The 22,297-nt window shown below is 46.4% G+C and overlaps 1 protein-coding gene across 1 annotated transcript; it reads left to right on the plus strand.

Moving 5' to 3' along the window:
- Positions 1-1,759: 1,759 nt before the first annotated feature.
- LOC106713722 (prominin-like protein) lies at positions 1,760-22,264 on the plus strand. The gene is made up of 17 exons (XM_045679539.1): positions 1,760-2,318; positions 14,648-14,786; positions 14,865-14,990; positions 15,672-15,859; positions 16,301-16,465; positions 16,546-16,667; positions 16,992-17,437; positions 17,519-17,623; positions 17,709-17,835; positions 18,037-18,234; positions 18,312-18,500; positions 18,697-18,831; positions 18,923-19,081; positions 19,210-19,331; positions 20,804-20,854; positions 21,624-21,726; positions 21,871-22,264. Exons 1-17 carry the CDS (start codon positions 2,060-2,062, stop codon positions 22,006-22,008), a joined length of 2,772 nt encoding a protein of 923 aa, XP_045535495.1. The 5' UTR covers positions 1,760-2,059; the 3' UTR covers positions 22,009-22,264.
- Positions 22,265-22,297: the final 33 nt, after the last annotated feature.

The following is a 22,297-nucleotide window of genomic DNA, read 5'->3' on the forward strand; positions in this document are numbered from 1 at the left end:
TTGAATGACAGTGTTCACATTTAACTAGCGGCGGCGCAGCTCGCGATGTCATGGTAAGTTTAATCGGTTTGAATCGGTCTATCGCGCCCGCGAGTGAACAACCACTAACTAAGTCTCAATCGATCTAGTTGTGATAACTTTTTTCCTTAATCTACGTTTAAATGAAAACTTGCGATTCTATTAAGGAGAAGCTTCTGTAAACTTTCAATAACCAAATATTTAAAACTCAGTTTTATGAACTATACTGTTACGAAAAGCTTCATTTTACACTAAATTGGTCAAATAAGTGCATCACAAATGTTATAATTATTATAACAAAAATCTACTATGAAACTCACTCACTAAGAACCTATTAATGATTAATCACAAATCAATTTACTAATGCTACTAAGTATCTCGCTCATAGGACAGCTTGCCCCCCGCCCCCTATTACAATGCCGTCGACCAGAGCCAAAATGGCGAATATCAAATAAACACAAATTGCCACGGTTATTAGCCTGTCCATCTATGGAGGTCAGTGAGTAGAACATACCGGTTAAATTGACCAAAATCAAAGGTCCTGGCTGAATGTTATATACATATCTTTCCTATTAATACCTGTCACCGGTTGTTACAACTATCGGTTTTTACGACTCAATATGAGTAGTCCCTTCGATGTCGTTATAACAGATTTTGACTGTATGTCTCTTTGTTCATTTTTTGTAGGTGAGAAAGAAGCCTAAATTGAGTCTTAAATACTTCAAAATATTCTATACATTAGGATAGACCGACAGGGATGACTGACCCGTATGGACCCAGCGGGTTGCCAGCGGGCACAAGTCAAAATACATTTCGACAGCTCACTAGCGCTCCTCGCTGTCAACGTCAAAAAAACGTCACTAGTTCCTTTTCGTAGTATCGTATCTGTAATGTCATTTTTTTATGAAATTTTCTATGCCCAGGGTGGTTATATTTTATGGCAGAATTAACCGCGACAGCAGCGCCTCTCACCGGCTCCATCACAGCTTTTGTTTCTTTTCGATTTAATCGCGCCTGTATTAATAGCTAGAATCCACATACTGCTACAAAACGTTATCATCAACGCCAAAATGGCGACACTCAAATAGATATAAAATACCACTTCTCATAGCTAGTACATTTATAGAGGTCAGTGTTGTTTGGTTTTGACTATATTTCGCATTTTTAAGTGCAGTTTCCAGTCTCTGTTTAGTTCAGTAACACCATTCAGTGTTCTTTTAGCAGCAGTGTTGCCAGTGCAACGGCAGTTGCCGTGTTCTACGGCTTTGAGGCCGACAAACTACAAAATATATGGCCTTTGGCCGCAAGCTCAAGGCCGTATCAAATTCTACGGCATTTCAAATTTACAGTAATTGTTTTTTTTTATAAATTCACTTGTTGAAGTGTTATGACTATGAAAACAATTATGAAACTAGGTTTTTAATGTAGATTTATACAAACATTCAATGATTAGCAAAGATTTCTACTGGGAACAATGAAATTTTTCTAAAACATTATTGCTTGAAAAAGTTGTGATTTTTTTAAAAGAAAAACAGCTCCATTTGGCGAATGTTTAAAAAAGTTTCCTTTTTTTAGGTAGTGCTATGGCACACCGTTGATCTACTTCCATATAAAACGGATTATTTACACAAAGTACACGGCCAGGTAAAAAATTTCATTGGCAACACTGTTCAAGCGAACAATTCAGTACGTTCATCACTCATCAACTCATCATTCAAAATTTTAATTCAATGTTGTCGAGCTGTTGAGTGTAAACGTCTGTAGGTTAAGTCACTTGGGCGTAACAAAGAAAGTGTTAATTTTAACAGAAATGTAATTTCTGACATAAAACTAATACAAAATTGTCGATACTCCACTGAGATGAATGAACTGTTCTTCGAAAAATTCAACTTTCGATTTACATATTGCTGTGTTTATTTTCAACGGGTTTCTTTTGGACTTTGTTTTGCAAACAATAGCTTACCCATCTTTGAATTGAACATTTAAGAAGGTAACGTGAGTGCTGATATTCAGGCTAATGTTTAGTGAGCGGTAGTGAGGTATGTCGATGTGTCTCCGGCTGGTGCTCGTGTGGGCGGTAGCGGCGGCCGCGCCGGACCCCTGGCTGAGCGACGTTGGCCTGAAGATGCACTCGGACCTGTACGAAGCGATCGGCAAGATCGAAGTCAACTACTCGACGCCAGTAATCAACGCAACGTATGTGGCGCGCGTTGAGTTCGACATGCGGGCCATGGGCATGATCTACAACCATACCCACATGATCATCGACTTCATCGCGAACGAGCAGGCTTACCCCGAAGGTAAGGATTTTACATAAATTTTGTTTTTGGCAAAGGATTCTTTCACAGGTTATTAGCAGGGACCTGAGTATCGGTTTATGTGTGTTGTTATATAGACAAACTATTTGTTGAATATATACACAAATGTGTAATAAAACATACAGACTGAATAACTACACAATCACTCAAAGGCACCTTTGGTCTTAAGTCGTCTAAACTTACTTTTCACTGCAAGTTCATTTAATTCAAATAACACAATGCAAAGCTTGCCTTGACCTTTACCAAATGTAACATTTCATATATTGATGAGCAATACCACCAACATTGTAAAGCATGTTGATGTGTGTAGCAGCTATGTAGGAGAGAGACACATATAAAACAATCTACTCCGGATCAGTGCGTTTTTTTTAATTTTCAATAAGATCATGTAAGTGCTTCAGTAAGTTGTTATTAACAGTCCAGTGGGGGCAGGTGAGTCAACATGCCAACTGCAATAACAACTCATAAATGTACATCCTTCCTGTTATTCCGATAGGAAAAGGTCATATTTTACATTGTTTTTAAGGAAATTTTTTTAATGTAGGTTTAATTATTGTTAACGTCAAAATTAATCATAACTATTCCAAGAAGTATACTTAACTATTGTTGTTCATTGTTTGTCTGAACTTGGCTTTAATGTAACTAAATGTGTGGTCATATTATTGTTGCTCATTTAGATATGTTTTAATCACTTTCTAAGAACTGCCACAGACAGAGGTACCTGACTATTATCTGTAAGTGCGCTTATCATTATTTAGTTGGTGCTATTACATTTACAATCACAAATGAGGTATTTAAGTGAAATCATTTTATAAATAACACCTATATATTTTTTTGATAAATATGGCGAGAATGATGTCATTTGTTAGGAAAATATAATGTTTTCACAATTACCGTTATACATGAAACAAACTATAACTAGAGTTGTAGAAATATTGATATTAATATGTCATAATACTAAATAGAGCAATGATTACTGTTTTCTATTTACCATTACTTTGTAAAAAATGACTGTCTTCCTTGAAACAAATCTCACTAATATTTTCAATGCACATGTTTAGATGGATGTTTATGAGAAGGAATTTCCGGAATTTCTAAACAGATCTAGCTGAAATTTGACTTAGATGTAGGACATAGTCTGGATGAAGACATAGGCTACTCATTAAGTTTTTTTAACTCTGTGCCTACTGTGTGGTGAGTGACTGCTATAAATAAATAACTATAAAGCAGCACAACATGAATGAACTACCCTACTTACCTCACTACTACTCCACTTTCACCCCCTTGTCAACAATTATAAAGCTTATGGCTTTGACTATTGGCTATGGTGTGTTGCAATAATCTTAATTATGTATAATGGATTATCAGAAAGATTGTAATATCATTCCCATTGTAATGGATCAAGTTTATTACAAACTGTTTCAAATTGAGAACATAGAATAATAATTCACAATTAGTTGTACCCATTTTGTGACAGTTTTGTAAAGCAGAAGTTAATTCATGGCTTATGGTCCCACTGCCATCTTCACTGTCATCTTGTACATGAGCTCACATTCCTGCGCAGTTTGGGCAGCTCTTCTTAGTTCTAGCATAATAATACACACTGATAATTGCAGTCATATGTTAACAAATAACATGTTTAGACACGTATTTCGAGTTATACTGAAGCAATCTGCCTATTAGTATTATGTTTATTTATGTAGTAAGCACTCTTATCTTCTTCATTTTGATATTGCAAAATATTAAATACCCTCCTGTCTTCTATTAACAAAACATTATCATTGACAAAATAATAAACATTAAAACAAAATTCGGAATTCAGTATTTAAAAGTAATTGCAAAATTGTGAATTTTACAATGTGTTTAAAAAAGAATGTGTTGTCAAAACACAGAACTTTGCAAGTATCAGTATCGATGGCACAAATTGTAGGGCCGTAATGTCGATAAAATGTTTATCTCGTGGAGTCCGGCGACCGCTAGGCCGCGAGGGTGCCGGGGGGCGCGGGGGCGCGGGTGGCGGGCGTCGACCCCGCCTGCACTGCATCCCGCATCTGTCTTTGATGAGACTTCAGCTACCGTAATGGTGAAGCGTGTTGAACACTCGAGGATTGTCAAATTATGTACTTCACCATCATACCTCTTGCTGAATAATTCGTAACATAATTTGTTTCTTGGCTTTATCCAGCATATTACATTTAAGACTCACCGGCGATCGGTTCTCGATATTAAAAAATATAAATATCGATTTATTATAAATATTTTTTTAAATAACTTGATAAACCCTTTAATGTCTGTGTAAATTTCAAGTATTAAGTATTAAGTCATGCAAAACTTGCGTTTCAAACATACGATTGTTTACGTAGGAGCCATCGAAATCTGATGCAATTAGCGTTATCGGTGCGCGATGTATGATCGTAGCAGATCAACAGGGGAGAGACTTTCGCAGTCTATGTGGTGATGTCACCTTGCACCACTGCACCACTTTACCTACTTTTTCTTCTCCACGGGTACACACTTTTTATTGACATATTAATTGATAGTGGGCGGCGTGGCAGGGAGCGCCGGCTGCTGGACAGCCCTCCGCGTGCTTTATTTATAGAGACATGCGTAACACGTGCACTCCCTCACACACACTGACCCTATTCTGTACAACCACAAACGTAACTTAGCTAGAGACTTTACTTCAACAACAAATATTACGGCGAAAATCTGAAGGAGTATAGGAGGTGGGACAACCACAACGTCTTATTTAGCTTTCTTCTTGCCGTACAACACAGCCTTTTCGCGACCATTTCTCTTCCCCTTAGCTACCTCCAACTTTTTGTATAATTTGATTTCACGACCGACGAGGTAATGTCGTGCACATGTCGGGGAGCGCGCTACCACGCCCTGCAGTGGCTTGCCTCTGACCGCTTACTTTCCCATGAGTATGAACATATAGACTAAACTTAGATGATACCTACTTGTCGATATCTTGATAATAACAATAATAAATTACATTTACACATATGTAATACTTGATGTAGTTTTGTAACGTGGTTGTAGTTGGCTAAGCGCCTCGTGCGCGCCGCGAGGTTCTTGTCCAGCCTGAGCGTCGCGTCTGCAGTCTGTGGGCCTAGCACTAATGTTTATGACAATCGGCTTTGTATCGTCATCGTCAATTATGTAAAAAAACGTTACACAAATCTTAATACAAATTTTCTCCATGATGACGATACGATGGTGATTGTCACAAATATTCAACAGTGCCAGGCGCACACAACTCACTGCACAAACTCAAACATGTCCACACAGTTCAAAAATGTTTTAACACGTGAACAGAATGCGACAATTTCTTGTTGCCTTCCATAGAATGAATACCTTTATTGTTTCCACAGTAAATTATTCTCTGTCCACGGCTTTCATATACTTGTCCATCACAACTAACAATCGCCAGGATATTCTTATAACTCAATTGTTAATATAACTGTAGGTTTCTACTGTCGATACACATGCACAAAAAGTTACGGCAGTGGAATTCGACGGTATAAAAGTTTTGTTTGTAACTTGCGCTTGACAGTGTCCGTATTGTTAGATAAAGTGGATCCGGTGAGATCATGATGAGTGTTGTAATGGCCGTTGTTTTACGTTATGCACAGCTCATCTGCGCTTTGCTGACCGCCGCCTAGGGAAAGCCGTATTACATAGACATGTTTTCTGATGTTTGAAGGTATCTCCAGAACGGCTCAATGAATCTTGATGAAATTTGCTTCAGATGTAGAACATAGTCTAGTCTAGAAGAACACATAGGATACTTATTGTTTTTTTTTATTTCGCGCGGATGGAGTGGCAGACGACAGCTAGTATATTACATACTATATAGGGCCACTAAATTTTTGTCTGTTTACATCAATTAAAGTTTACGTTATTTAATAGACATTAAAAAGTGGGAATTGGTCAGCAACATGTCTGACGCTTGCTTGTCTAATGACGGCGCTCGCGGCCTAGAGCGGCTTGACTCACCGTCACCGTCGTCGTGGGCTCGTGGGCCGCGTGAGCGTGAGCGCGACCGTTGTGACGTCACCTATGTGCGTCACACACACACACTTTGTCGCTGTCACTTTCTGTTCCATATTAATATTTATGAATTCACCTGATTATTTATCCGTTTTTAATGTTGAAGCTACTCGTCCCGCCATCGCCACGCACCATTTACACAGATTCAATTATGTTTCTTTTACAGTGCAGGTAAACATATTAAAAGAAATAATCTAGTTAGCAAGACGCCCTAATTTCACCAGAATCAAAAATAATAAAATATATGATTTCTTTGTACATTACAAGGTTTTCGCTTTGGATTTACAAACTTAATGGTAGGTATACATTCGTACAATGTGTTGTAGATCGCGGTCTCGCGGTAGATCCAACGGGCTGGGCTTTAAAGTGTTGTTTATTTGCTAGGATGTGTCAGTCACAGCTTGCCATCCAAATTAGTTGTTATTGAGTATGTTTTCAAAAGACCCGCTACATTACTAGTGCATGTAAAGTACCGTTTGTCCCCTTTCGGTGAAACTTCCTCCCCCCTCCCTCCTATGGGGGGCACTCCTTGTCGCCGAGCGCCAGCCGAGAGCGCGACAGTAAAATATGCAGCTCACAGCGACAGCAGCGACACCTTCACTTATACGGAAACTTGTCTTTTCTAAGAAGCAACTGTAAAGTGGCTGCCCCATCGCTCGCGCTCGCGTGTCTAAACAAGCCGTCTTGTTTATTTTTGTGTCGTTGCATTCAAAACAAAGAGCGGACGCCATGTTACTCTCAACAACAATTTTTTATTGAAACCTAACGGAACAGAACAAGATATGACAGAATAAAGTATGAATATGTTCAGTGTTACCTCTAGAACCCTGATGTAGCTCACGTCTTTATCTCTAGACACACTCGCTTGTGATAGGATGGTATTTCATAAATATCACATTATATTAGGAGCTGGATTGACTGCAATGAATGTTGCGCCGGCGCATTCACTAACTGTCGACAGTGAAACTGGTGTTGACACAGCTATTTGTACATGGGTAATAACGTAAGGCGTTGGCAATGCCTACCCCACCGCTCCGACACGCCCTCCTATGTAATACTGCAAGTGCACGCGATACGTCTGCACTTCTCTCCGAAGTTTGGTCGAATTTTGTGTTGTCATGGTTTTTATTTATATATTTATTTATTAATAAACTTTGTTAATCTTGGGATTCGAACAAAGTCCCACAACTATAAATAAATGAATGATACATCATGATACATATATCATCGAGACATTAATAAGTAAGGAGGTCGTACTCGTGTTCCACGTTTGCTCTATACTTACCATCATCATCATCATCCTGTCCTTTTCCCTGCTTACAGTTGGAGTTTAAACTTTGTTTCGTTATGTAATGTACCGTGAATTAGGTCAACACAAGATCCACGCCGCGCTGTGCCCGCGCTCTACTTTACAGTTACAAAATTCAAACTACATATTTTTTCAATACAATAATCTTTTATGCATTTTATTAATAAGCCAAGCCACAAAGTAAAATGAAAAAAGAGAATTCGACAATCGGCTGTCGCATGGTGCTTATTAGTTAACTGTAATGTATCAACTGCGTCTGAAATATTTGTATAAACTTTGTTTGATTTGATCTTAGTAATGTGTAGTTTGGATTTGTCGTAACGTTTCTTGTGTCTGATGCGCGCTCGGTCACACGCCTCACGCCTGGCATACAAAACGTGTCCTCTGTCAACGGCCGCAGACGGACTCGGACAATGTCGGGGTAGTTCCGCCGAACAAGACACTGTAAACAAATGCACAGTCATTTTGTGATGGACTTGTCTTTTGCGGGCTTCCAATGCAGAAAACAATTGCTGGCGTTAAATGTCTTCGCAAGCTTTATGTGGCCGTCGAGATGTTGATAATAGCGACACTCCATGATGAGTTTCGATGTGCTCCTCATATCATTATGCGTTTCTGACAGTCATAGTGAAGTGTTTCAGACACCTTAATATATACAGTTTTCTTTCACTTTCTGTATTTTTTTAATTGCTGTAGAATTCAACAGTCTGTGCATTTTACCAGGCTGACATAAGTTATCAGGAGTGTGCGATTGTTCCGACCGTTCCTGATAAGATAACAGAATGTAACAGCGCGTCGACAGATACGAAACAAACCCTCCCCCTCCCCACGGTGACCGCCGCTTGCCGCGGCACGACCTCCACCGACTCATGTTTGCCTAGTAGTGTTTCAGGAAATGCGCAGTGGAAAGTAGTTTTCAGCATGACGTCATAACGTAAACGAGACAAAAACTGCTAAAACGAAGCTGAGTGAAATTGCATTGCAAATGCAGTGTGTTGTGATGGCGGCGCGGCGCGTCGGGGGGGGGGGCAGCTTTGATTCATTGCGCCATCTGGCTGACAGTTGTCCTTTAGTTTGACATTTGTTTTAAAGCTTACAAATAGCACGTATATATTTTTTTCATCCTTGGCATGTTTGGGCTTTGGGTAAAAGATTAATTATGCCTAGTCACCAAGTAAATAGTTGATGGTGATGATGATGAAAACTACTACCTAAGTAATACATTGTAATGTTATAGATGCGGACACAGAGGAAAAGATACACATTTTTTATTTAAAATGATACGATATAAAGAAATATCATAAAAAAATGATACTATCGAAAAAAGCTGTGAGCTTAAATTTTTATACAAACTGGGGACAATGATAGCAGTTTTTTAATTAGGACAACAGAGACGATCAAGTCGGCTGATTGAAAGAAAGCATCGCCTGAGTCTAACTGCACAGAGTACGGGGCCGGCACTGCAGCACGTAGTCGAACTGGGTCGCCCGCCGCCGCTGCGTCGCTCGCTGCAGTGCGGGCCGGGCGACCTCTTTACCACGGCCACACTCCGCCTGCCGCCTTCGCACTAACACTCTGCGCAGTGTTTGCTCGCTACTTGTACTTCTATCTGATGTATTTGCATTTTGTAATGTTTATGCGGAAACTAGACAGATAGACTTCTCTAATATACTTGTTTCGTATCCTATGCATTCTTGTTATCCTACACATCCGTCTTATTCCGCATTTCCATCACATGCACGTACGTTTTCATTCGTTATTTTAACGGAGGACTAATTTTATTCCTCTTTCCCTTCCCACCCTTTTCACCATTCAACGAACAGCAACTGTGCACACGTCTGTACTTTTCACATAATTGACGTAATGCGAATATGGGATCCGATATGAAGCGAACAATGTGCGTGCGACAAGTGCGGGCCATGGCACGGCTGGGGAGGTGGGGGGGAAGGTCGAATCAATTGTACCGTGCCCGCGCCGGGCGATGGATGGCGCGCGAGGGAGCTACTCTCGCGTGCGCTCTACCCACTGCCGAATGACTCGATCATCTACGCCACCGCAGACTACTAACTTAAACTGGTATACTAACGTTATACCTGAGCAAGGCTAATGTTGCTTGTAATAATATTAAACCATTATTGTTTGCTTTGTTATCTGGTTGTCCGGTGCGGCCCCGGTGATGCAGCAGCCGCGCCGCGGGATGCGAACATTAGGCCGCGGCGCTTTAACTACATTATTGGAACTCGCTGGCTGACTATACCTGTCGATTGCTGTCGTGCTAAACTCCTGCTCCGAACTAACAAGTGCTGATGTGAGCTATGCGCAACGACGTTATGTCTATCAGCTCTCCATAAATGTTGAAATGAAGAGTTAGTGATTGGCTCTAGTGCGTACCACACAGCTGGCTGGAGAAGGCCTCGGCATGAACAGTTCGGACGCGTAGATGTACGCAGATAATCGTAAACACATTAAATGTATCCCCCGCGTCCAGCAGAGAGGCCACTGAGAGGCTCGGAGCCTACCCTAAGTTAGGGGTGACTGCAAATATTTTGTGAAGACGTGGTTGGTATGCGGATGTTCATGATATCCGATCGGAAAGGCGAGAGGTCGAACGGAAGGCAGACGTAACGGTCTACGGTACGGGTCGGGCATCGCGGCGGAGGGCAAGGCTCAGCCTCGAACGCTACTTGTCTATAGCCTTTAGTTCTTCTTCAATGGTTACTTTATAACGTTCCTAGATTCGTGGAGGAAAATCTATATCTATACAGATAAATAAAACGGATTGTTTATATGTAATACAAAATTTTCATATTTCGTGTTTATGATAAATTTGAGTTAATTATAACAAAAAAAACATTTATTAAAATATTTGTTCTATCTGGACGCAAAATCGCCTTTGTTCCAGGTAATCTCCTATAGTGAGTTTCTGAGACCAAAATCGCCGTTTAAAACATATTATATGTTTTATAAAGAGATTTTGGTGTAAAAAAACCAGCGCTGTAACGGTTAGACCTATTTTGACTTGAAGTTTATTGAAGGACAGCTGATGTATTTGAGAGTAATAGGCATACATTTTGCAAGGCGAAGAACGTGCAGACGAAATCGACAGCTAGTCTAGAAATATAAAATTGATTAGTTCAAGTTGCTTCAGGATGTGCATGTGTCTCCCCACCGACGGTTCCCGCCTTGTCGTGGCGGTGGGGCTCTAGTACCTGTGGGATTTTCACCCACGGCGAAGCTAAGAGGAACCAGGGTCGGTTCGGCGTGCAGGACTGGCCGCTTGCCCCCCGGAGCCGCCAAGTGTAGCGCGCCGGGCCGGCCCACCTGGGGGGGAGGCCTCCAGGGGTGGACTATGTTCCCGGGTCTGCCCCTGTGAGGGCCTGTAGGTAGGGCCGCGGGGGGTGTGGGCGGGTACTGGTTTATCCTGCCACCCTGCATCCCTCGTGGCCGGATGTGTGGTGGGGTCGTGGGGGCTGCGGGTGGGTACTGGTTTATCCTGCCCCCTGCAGCCCTCGTGGCCGGATGTGCGGTGGGGCCGCGGGGGGTGTGGGCGGGTACTGGTTTATCCTGCCACCCTGCACCCCTCGTGGCCGGATGTGTGGTGGGGCCGTGGGGGGGGGTACTGGCTTATCCAGCCCCTCTGCGGCCCGGTAAGGTCGACGGCGGGACCTAACATCAGATCCGCCGTTGGGGGCTGGGGAGGTGGGACAACCGCCTCCCCGGCTTCCATAGCCCTGTGGTGGCAGGTACGGGGGTACCTGTCACCCGCTTCAAAGGGCCAGGAGGACGGCGCGCCTTGGTTCCCGGCGCGCCTCCCCAATGGAGGTTGGTGGGCTTAGCCCACTATCAGTGGAGGAGCTGCTGCGGCGGCTAGCGCAGTCGGGGCCGCGGAAGATATGCGAAAGCAGTACCCGTGACCCCGACACTATGCGCAGTAGGAGGAACAGAGGTGGTTTAGCGGGTATGCTCCCATTAGGGGAGAGAATCTCGCATAACTACCGTGTCCCCCCCGGGACACGGCGTATGCATAAAGCATTCCCCTCTTTAAAAAAAAAAAAAAAAAAAAAGGATGTGCATGTGTCTGCTCCTTAATGTAGCAGTTTCAAATAAGGAATGGTTGGGCTGCCCTGCACCGCACCGCGCGCATTGCGAGTGACGCACGCATGTTGCTGTTGTTCCAATGACCTTGCTCAACATCCCGAATCCTTTGTTAGATTTTGCGTAAATTCAAAGTTGACGTGTTATTATGTTGTTTGCTCTATGGACCAATTTAATGGCCGATTGGCATGGGAAATGCAGATTTTTCTAATTTTGCATCGATGTAAGATTGTAAGCTTTTGTAGGTGTTCGTTTGCTTGTACACTGCATAGCTTTAGTCGCAGATATCGACGACGGAAACGGCTGCAGTTATATATGTTGCGGAAACTTTATTCATGCAACATGGCAAGTAACAGCAAAGTGTATTAGTGTTATTATTATAGAGTTGTTGCAAAGCAAACGGTTGATTGTGAGATCAGTGGCCGGTCTAGTTTGATCGAGGGCAGGCAAGCGCACGACAATATCGTCCTTCGGTTTTACGACATAGAGATGAAATCCGCGTGGGGCGACCTGCAACAGCGCCCGTTCGTGCGAGAGCCACGTCGTCGTCGTCGCGAAGGCCGCGCCGCGCCATCGCCCGCCACTGGCGACTGACAACTAGTTTGGTGAGCGGCGAATTATCTGTATGATTACATTGATTACAATACTGCGTGCCTTGTTTGATTGTGTTATTCTTTAACATAAGCGCGAAACCAGAACAGTGTTTGGAATAGACGTGTTAGCCCAGGTGCCACGGTGCACCGCGATCGAGCGTCGACTCGGAGCGGAGGTCGTTCCGCTAGATATATATTTTTTTCTCTGCAACACGCATTATAAATAATCATGTTTTTTCTTGTTTTTTTGTCATATTAAAAAAATATAGAAGTTCGAATCTTCTCTGATATGTGATAAAAATATTTAAGCTTATTCTTAGGCAAGAGCGGTCATGGTCCATTGGAGTAAAGCGGGCAGACCTCTCACAGCTCGCGCGGCTACTCCCGCAACTCCGCGCACGGGGTTGGTCCAGGGAGACAGCGCAGGGTCAATGCTATATTTGCATCGCCCCCGTCGGCCCCCACATCACACCTCACTCGGTTATTTGTAGGACACATGCTCTGCCACATAAGTTTATGTACAGTCAGCTGAATAATTATGTGTAGGTACATTTACGATCTTAGACTTAGCAATAACAGTCAATAACATGCGTTCATGGTCCTAAGCATATGCTTAGAACGTCGGTTAAAATTCGTACATACAAAATTAGAAAAGAACGGACCTGTTCCAAATGCTTCAGAGTTTGAGAGATTGTGAGTGATTGGTAAGGGACTCGAATCCCTCCGGCTTTTGTGAAGGCCTCTTCAGAGGTCGCACCTGATTCAAGAGGTCAAAAGTGCAGAAGACTCCGCCATTTGCTTTGGCACATTGTAAACAGTACTTCATATGTTGCAAAAACACATAAAACATAACGCAAATTCATATTTTGTGCATGGGATAATTATGATTTTTGCTCGGCAGGAAGATAAATCATTTATCTTACGAGTGTAAGTCTAATATTGTAATCATAACACAACTGGTTAACTTGTTGGTTGAAAGTAAATCTGTACGATGTGCCTGTTGCTGTGGGGCGGATGCGGAGGGGGTAGGGGGTGTCGGGCGGCGGGCGGTGCAGCGGGTCGATAGCGGCGTCTGTGCGGAGTGCGCGCTCTGCCGGCCTCACCTAGCACCTATCATGTCAAAATGCCCGCAAAACATCTTGTATTTTACACCACAATTAAGATTTTATACACTTAATTCAATAACAATGGATGATAATATGGTTTTATTATGCTTATTAGACAAGAAATGCATTTTTTTTCGGAGATAGATTTTTTTTAGGGTTGCCATTTACGGATACTCTCAATAAACGTATTTTAAGTTGTCTTTAATTTTGTCTAATAAATTAGGTAAAAAGGTTTTTAATTCCAGCGTGGTGATATCCTCCTGTTTATTTCTTTCCAATGAGAAAATGATTTTGCATATTTACTTTCATTTTTAAAGTTTGCTGATTTCCTCATCGTTGCGAACTTTGAGCTTCTACTGGAGCTTTTGCAGTGCGTTTGTAGACGCAGTACCATTCAAGTTCACTCATTACAGTTTGTTATATCAGTCGTTCTTTTCATTCTAAGCATCTTTCGATTCGTATGAACTTCAGGGCAGGTAGTGTGTCAAAGTGAAAATAAAATTGTTGATGTTCAAGGCATGTTTTTAGGTATCACAATTATGACGGCGGCTTACGGGCTGCGGGGCGCTCTACTCACACGAAAGAAATGAGACAGCGGTCCGTCAAATTGAACCCGCGATAAAGTTCATCCGTTAGCAGACATTAAATTGGTGCGGTCCGGTCCGTACAAACGTTTCGTTAAATGCATGGCTAAGAAGTCCGCTACACTTTAAATGTAATCATCGATCGTCTGCCGACAAGTGGAGACGTGCATTGCGTGTTGCGACGCCACGTCTTTGCCCAGTGACGCTGGGCACACAGTGCATGTTAGCGGCGCAACTGCGGCCGGCGAGGCAACGAGTTCGCGCCGAGTCGCTAGCTGGCCTGCCTTATTAAGCCTGTGTAAACTGACCAATTGATGTACATTAATTTGAATTATAATTGCTCGCTCTTTACCACTACTGTGTGTTGGTTATTTATGTTTCGTTAGACACATGATGGTACAGCCACATGAACACAACTTGATATATTTTAATTGACAAAATACAATACTTAAATATTATAATCTGCTTGGAGGTCTTGAATAAAATTCAAATATTTGTCGCTTTCTTTCCGTTTCGCAGACAATGGAATGAGCACAAAAATGAAACTATGAATTATATCTTGTTGCAGGCTTGGTGTCGGTATCAGATGGGCACGTGGAAGTGGCGCCGCTGCGCGAGCACTGGCGGCCACTGCTGGCGCACTACGCGGGCCCCGCCTCCGCTCTGATTCTGGCCGCGCTCTTCGCCGCCGCGCTGCCGCTTGCCGGGTGAGTGCCGTCCGCAAGGCACGCCCAGTCCCGAAGGCGCTGCCCGCCTCGCAGTCGCTAACCGCCGCCGTGTTGCAGGCTGTTCTGGTGCTGCTGCCAGTGGTGCCGAGTGGGTCGGCGCCGGCGGCCCTTCGATCGCAAGTACGACGCTTGCATCAAGGGCATCCTCGCGATACTCCTCATCGGCCTGCTGACGCTCTTTCTGTGAGTGCGATCACTTCTTTTATTATTGTACAATATAATTATTGTATCACACCTAGTTTCAATGGTATCACTTGAAAAGTTTTGTCTTATTTGTATAGCGAGTCCTTAGGTGGCGTCAGTGTCGTATTAGCTTACGATAAGGTTGTGTATATATGTATGCGATTGTATGATATTTCCTTTGTCTTCTATCTACGGAAATTATAACTCGCTATTTGTAATTTACATGTGTACTTTTATTAATCGGTAATTTTATTTATGATGTTACAAAATTTATAAGTAAAACTTAATTAATATACATATTGTTAGATATTTGATGCAAAGGTATTTTAAAAGAAATAAATTAACAGCGAAATAGTGAATTTAACTCTACTTCTAAATAATCCTCGCAATAGGATAAACTCAAACCGAACGTAAATAAACAAAAATGCCAGACGTTCCGCAATGACGGATGGAAAGAGACTGCCCCGAACAGCAGCGCACGCTTCCTTATAAAACCTTTTGTGTGGCTACCCCCCAACAGTCTTAACATTTATGTGGCTACCCTCAACAGTCCTAACATTTGTGTGGCTACCCTCAACAGTCCTAACATTTGTGTGGCTACCCTCAACAGTCCTAACACCTAACAATATATATAATTGTTAGCTTATCATCAAAATATAAAAGGTGGTCGTGTTGCGACAGGTTCGGCGTGGTGTGCGCGTTCGCGACGGACTCGCAGGTGGAGAGCGGGTCTGCGGGCGCGCCGGCGGCGCTGCGGCGCGGTCTGCGCGACACGCGCGTCTTCCTCAACGCCACGCAGGCGCACGCGCGCTACCTGCTCGTAGACAACTACTCCGAGCTCGAGCGCCGCCTCAACGCCATGCTCACCTGTCAGTACGCTTCAACTATGGGAGAGCCCACAATAATCAATGACCATTCAGAAGACAGGCGTCAAGTGGAAGTTATTTCGCGTCTCGTCTTATTACAATTAAAAAAACACTGAATAACACAAAATTGCTTTTATGTCGCTATCTATAATTTTTATATTAAGAGGAGGCAAACGACTTAATGAAAAGAGGTCATTTATATTTTTCCATTAATTCCTCACTAAACACGAGATTGTCAGCATCATGTAGATAATCATTTTTCCAGTTTGGTATTTAACCATACCATCATTTTAGTTTTCAAAAAAATACTAAATCGTAAGCGGTGACGGTTAAATTTCAACCGGCGCGGCGTCGTTTCAAATGAACCATTTTATTATTTGTTCAAAAAAATGAATAAGAAAGCCGGTTACGATATTTATGAGGCCGTATCGAATGCGTTCGCAGACAGCGGGGTGCTGATGTCGCAGCAGCTGAGCGAGGAGTCCGGCAGCGCGGCTGTGGGCCGGCTGGAGGCGCTGCTCCGCCAGCTGCCGGCCGCGCGCACCGCGCTGCGGGACGTGCGCGAGCGCACGCACGCGCTGCGCGAGCACGCCCAGCGGCTCAACGCAGGTGCGCGCCAACGCACAGCTCGGCGACCGGCGTCTCTCACTGTGTCCTATTGTGTTTACAATGGTATCGTTCGGCGACAGGACTGCGCAAGGTGAAGGCGCTGCTGCTGCAGACGCTGAACGACTGCGAGCAGCCCAAGTGTCGCGAGCTCAAGGACAAGTACAAGATCGGCCAGCTCGACACCGAGATACAGTACAGCCAGGTGGGTCCTCCTCCGCTTCCCGCTCGCATCCTCCCCGCATCCTCCCCGCATCCTCCCCGCCCGACGGCTTCCTACCCCAAACTTAACAAAATGAAAAACTATACCCCTTTAATAATCATATTACTAACTAGTTGAAATTTAGTTAATATATGAATGTAAAATTGCACGCCGCGTGGACCAGATGTTGGATCAATACTTTCCCACCGTGAGTTTTTGTTTGCTTTTGTTATCGGTCTCGCTCTCGTCATCGGTTGTTTAATTCTGTTTAATGAGATGTCGTGTTGAAGATCGAACAAGTAACAAGGAGAAGGTTGCGGGAGACAGATGCCGGACGTGTCGGCGGTGCTGGGCGAGCTGGGCGCGCTGCTGGACGGCAGCCTGACGGCGGAGGTGGCGCGCGGGCTGGAGGCGGTGCGCGGGCTGCAGCGCGGGCTGCGCGCGGCGGTGGAGGAGCGCGCGCCGCACTTGCAGAGCGCGCTGGCGGACACGGGGCGGCGGCTGCGCGCGCTGGCGGAGCGCGTGTCGGCGCTGGCGGGCGAGGCGGGGGAGCGCGTGGCGCAGCACGCCGCCGCCGCGGACTGGCTGCAGGCCGCGCTGGACCGCCACTCGGCCTACTGGCGCCACACGGGCCGCGCCGCCGCCGCCTGTCTGCTGCTGGTCACGTGCCTGCTGGCGTGGGGGCTGGTGTGCGGGGTGTGCGGCAAGCGGCCCGACGTGTACGGGGCCAGCGACTGCTGCAACAAGGGCGCCGGCTCCAGCTGCCTGCTGTGGTGAGTGCGACGGCGGGCGTGCGGCGGCCGGGTGCGGTGCGCGTGTGGCGTGTGACGTGTGACGTGTGCGTGTGTCCGCAGCGGGATGGCGGTCATTTTCCTGGTGGGCGGGGCGGTGACGCTGGTCATGATGCTGTACTTCGTGGTGGGCGTCGCCAGCCAGCGCTTCGTCTGCGATCCTCTCACGTGAGTCCCCGTCTCCTGCGTACCGATACCCGTTAATTTTGTGAAGTGGGGGGTATTGACTGGGGGGGTGGGGGCGTGTCCTCAGCGAGCCGCGCGGTAACCGCGTGTTCGCGGACGTGGAGCGGTTCGTGGAGCTGCCGACGTCCGGCGGCGCGCAGCTCAACCTGAGCGCCGTGCTGCTGAGCTGTCACGCCAACCGCACCGTGTACGAGGTCAGTGCCGCCATGATATATATGTAGAGATATATCTTTTGTAAATGTTTAAGTCTCGATATTAAAAATGATATCAAAGTGCGTGGAAAACGAAAAAGATAATTTATCAAACACAAACCTAACTTATGTTTAGGAATAATTTAATATAATCTCATAACCCTCATAACTCATACACATATGTGTACACTCACGATGTTGCAGACGCTGGAGCTGTGGCGCGTGTTCGACCTGGAGTCGCTGGCGCAGAACGCGTCGCGCGAGGTGGCTGCGCGCGCGGCTGAGCTGCGCCCGCGTCTGCCGCAGGGCGTGGTGCTGCTGAGCGCAGACGCGCGTGCGCAGCTGCGCCGCCTGGCCGCCGCCGGCCTCTCCGACCTCGAGTACGACCGCATCCTGCAGGCCGTGAGTGCTCCGCCGGCTGCGAGCTCAGCTTTATCTGACACTCGAATGTCGCTACTCTACACACCTGTTGCATACAGCTGGAGACGAACATGACGTCGCTGGAGCTGTCGGGGCTGGTGGCGCAGCTGCGCAGCACGGCGGGCGCGCTGACGGACCGCGCCGGGTACGCCGAGGTGGCCGCGCGGCTGCGGGACGCCGCAGACGAGCTGGCCACGCTGCAGGCCGAGGTGCTGCGCCCCATGCTGGACCACACGGACCACCTCAACGTCAGACTCCTCTTTACTTACTTGTCTTTACTACTGATTTATTTGTCTGCAGCTTATCTAAAAACTATATGTAAACTTACGAGGAACTCAATGTCGAACTGTTGCAGATTATTATTTTATATTCTAAATATACGAGGAAATATGCAGTCGTAGTTGGCAAAGTTAACACTCGTACTAAAACTTGATGCGGTCGCAGGAGACGGTGACGATGCTGCGCGACCGGCTGCGCTCCAACTACTCCTCGCTGCGGGAGGGCATCAACTTCCTCGTGCACGAGACCACTCAAGCCGAAGTCTTCCTCAATAATCAGGGCCCGGAACTTGTACAGAATGTGAGTCGAAACATCGTCGGCATCTTACCCGATGAATGTACGGCTTTAAACTGTAACAGATCTTAAACCACGGTATTCGTCTGTGTCGCAGCTGACGGAGAAGTTCGCGAGTGCAGTGAGCGAGCAGCTGCGGGAGTACGCGCGTCGCGTGCAGCGAGCCGCGCGACGCGACGTGGGTCGCTGCGGGCCCGTCTCACACGCGTACAACGCCACGCGCGACGCCGCCTGCCGCGCACTGCTCATGCCCGTCGTGAGTGTCGCCCCCGCCCCCGCCCCCGGCCCCGGCACGCCCCCGCCCCCGCCCACGCCCCCGGCCCCGGCACGCCCCCGCCCCCGCCCCCGCCCCTGGCACGTATCTCACACAGCGGACTGTTTCAGAACGGGTACTGGATCTCGCTGGCGTGGTGCGTGGTGCTGTTCGTGCCGCTGCTGCTGGTGTCGGGCCGGCTGGCGCGCCTCTACCGGCACGCGGACCCCTACCCCGGCCCGCTAGTCGAGGCGTAAGTGTCCCCTTTCTCACTACCACCTCTACATTAACTATTCCATACGATAATATAGTATATAATATCAATTCATATTTATAACTCGTCATAAAGAACTAAATGTTTGTAGCGAGTTTGCACGATGTGTGATTGTGCGAACTCGCCTCACACAACAGATTATGACAGCTCGATTCTTTAATGTTTTAAATAAATCTGAAATATTGAGACGCTCCGCACAACTGAGTGGCAACTGAGAGCTGTTATAAAATACATACGCGAACTTAATGTATCCCTCGCGAAGAAATCACTCATCGGTCATGTGACAGTGTCCGCCTTGTCCCCCCTCCTCACTGACACCTCACCATGCTGTGTCAGCACGAGGCGGCGGGCCGGGCGCGGTCACGGCGGCTCTGCTCATATTTCAACTTTTTACATTTTTTTATTTTATGTTGTTATCATTTAGTTTCTACATTCTTTTAAAGGTTTTTTTCTTTACGTTTTTTTTTACGTTCGTTCCTGATCGCTGTGTATTCGTGCAGGTCGTAAATTACGGCTTTTAGATGATCCCGCATGACCGCCGACAGTAGCTCGTAAACTGTTTTCAGCTTACACTTAATTATATACGTACACGGGCGACAACTTCTTCTATATGGTAAAAATTGCAGATACAAACGAATCTTAAATTTGATTCATCTTGATTCATTGAATCGTTGTCTGGATAACATTTTACTTGTTTTCTACAAAATGTGGGAAATCGTAATCTTTGTTGATGGATCCGGAGACGGACCGATGTTGGAGCACGACTCGCCTGCATTTGCATTTATATTGTTAAATTAACAGTTGATTTTTTGATTAAATGTAAACGTTTCTGCCCCCCCCCCCCCCCCCCCCACCTTCTCCCTTCCAGAACGGGCAGCTCGCCTTGTTACACGCATGAGTATTTTATATTCCATGGTCCCTCGTAGAGCAGTCGTCTGTTTATAATGTCCTTGGCACCCCCTCGCACCCCTCGCACCCCTCGCACCCCGCGCCTCCATCGCTATCCTTGTTTTCTTTGTCATTTAGTTGTTGGTATGTTTCGTTTTGTTTTTATGTCATCATTTCTCATCGTTCACCTCGACATCTTCTCACGTATATCAAATATTTAGCAGAAAACCTGCTTGAAGTGTAATTAATGTGGATTCTCTGCAACGTTTGTATTTAGAATGAGATTTGTTGGACAGTATTAATGTATTTTTTGTACGATCGTGTGTACTTCCTTACGCCGCGTCACCGCCGTGCGGCGTGCGGTCGACGGCAGGACGCCGCAAGCCGCACGTCGCCTGCCTCACGAACCTATAAAATATATTATCTTTATTATCATTTTTTTATGGTTATATGCTTTTTATCCTACCCGTCCCGCAATTAATATTGGGGCCTCGAGGGTTCAGTGAGTGCTGGCGCGTGCGGACGCGGCTCCTTCTGACACGAGCGTGTGTTATCTGTTGCAGCGAGTATTTGTATGACGCGTACGCGGACCGCGATAACGTCCCCCTCGCCAAGTAAGTTCACCGCGACCTCACACTTACACACTCACACAGCCGCGCCCCGCCCCGCCCCGCCCCGCCCCGCACCGCCCTTCCGTCTGATCTCTACTTCGACAATACTACTAAATAAAATGACAGTGAACGCAATTGGTGCGATTAAGTTAAAAATATTTAAAAGTAATTCTCGTCCGGTGCCATTTACCTAACTCCCTGAGAGTCGTGTGTGGGCGGAAGGGGGTGGGAGGGGGCGGGCTGGCGGCGAGCGCCGGTGAGGGAACTCTGTTGCTAATTTAATCTGTGCTACTTTCTTAATTCTCCCGCTTCTCCGAGTAACGCTGCTCTCATATTGTATTACTGCATGTTAATAGTAAAAATGCCACAATTTACTGACCGTAATATAAGTACGGAAGCATGAGTGTCTAGGTGTGCATGACTGCAAGCGGCGGCCGGCCGGTGCCGCGCCCCTCAACCTTCTTCTTATCTTTCGTTTTTTTTTTTCATATTATTTTCGTTTTGTTAACCGGTTAGGGACCGAGTGGTGACTTTGCTAAAAATATGGGGACGAAACATATGTTTAACATCGAAATAAGAGTACAACTTTGTAGTGATTAAGGCTAAGTCGATCCGCCGGCGCACTCCGGTCCCGGGCGGGCCTCGACGTTGTCACTAAGGCTTTCATAATAATTGAGCATTAAGCATTCGGAAGCTGCGGTCGAGGCGCGCCCGGACACATACCTTGTCGCGAGCCGAGCGGTGACTGACACGAGGCGTGCGCGTGCCACAGCGGCTCCAAGCGCAGCACCCTCGACATCGAGGGCAAGATCGCGGAGTGGCGCGAGCGCAGCGCGGCGGCGGGCGGGCACGCGGGCGGGCACGCGGGCGGGCACGCGGGCGGGCAGGCGGGCGGGCAGGCGGGCGGGCAGGCGGGCGGGCACGCGGGCGGGCACGCGGGCGGGCAGGCGGGCGGGCAGGCGGGCGGGCACGCGGGCGGGCACGCGGGCGGGCAGGCGGGCGGGCACGCGGGCGGGCAGGCGGGCACGGCGCTGGTGCTGGAGGGGCGCGAGGTGGTGTGCGCGCTGCTGCCGCCGCCCGCGCTCATCGACGACCTGAAGACGCGGCTGGACGCCAAGGACGAGGACAACGAGTCCGGCATACACGAGGCCCAGTAGCGCCGCCGCCCTTGCTCCACGCCGCCCCGTCTGTTATGTCACATGTCACTGACATGACAGTGATCTGTGTCGTATGCGACGTACCACGCGGGGCGGCGGCGGCGAACATTCGCTCCAACGACGCACATATCACGCTCTATACAAAATGCCGCTAACGTTTCAACGTTTTAAAAAAACGTCACTTACATTTGATTATTCCGCCCATTTTGCTGTATTTTTATTGACAACGTTAAAACATTAGACATCTCGTATATATACCGGAAATAATAATTTCATGAACATTAGTCAC

Source organism: Papilio machaon, chromosome 10 (assembly GCF_912999745.1).
Source record: "Papilio machaon chromosome 10, ilPapMach1.1, whole genome shotgun sequence".
NCBI classification, from domain to species: domain Eukaryota; kingdom Metazoa; phylum Arthropoda; class Insecta; order Lepidoptera; family Papilionidae; genus Papilio; species Papilio machaon.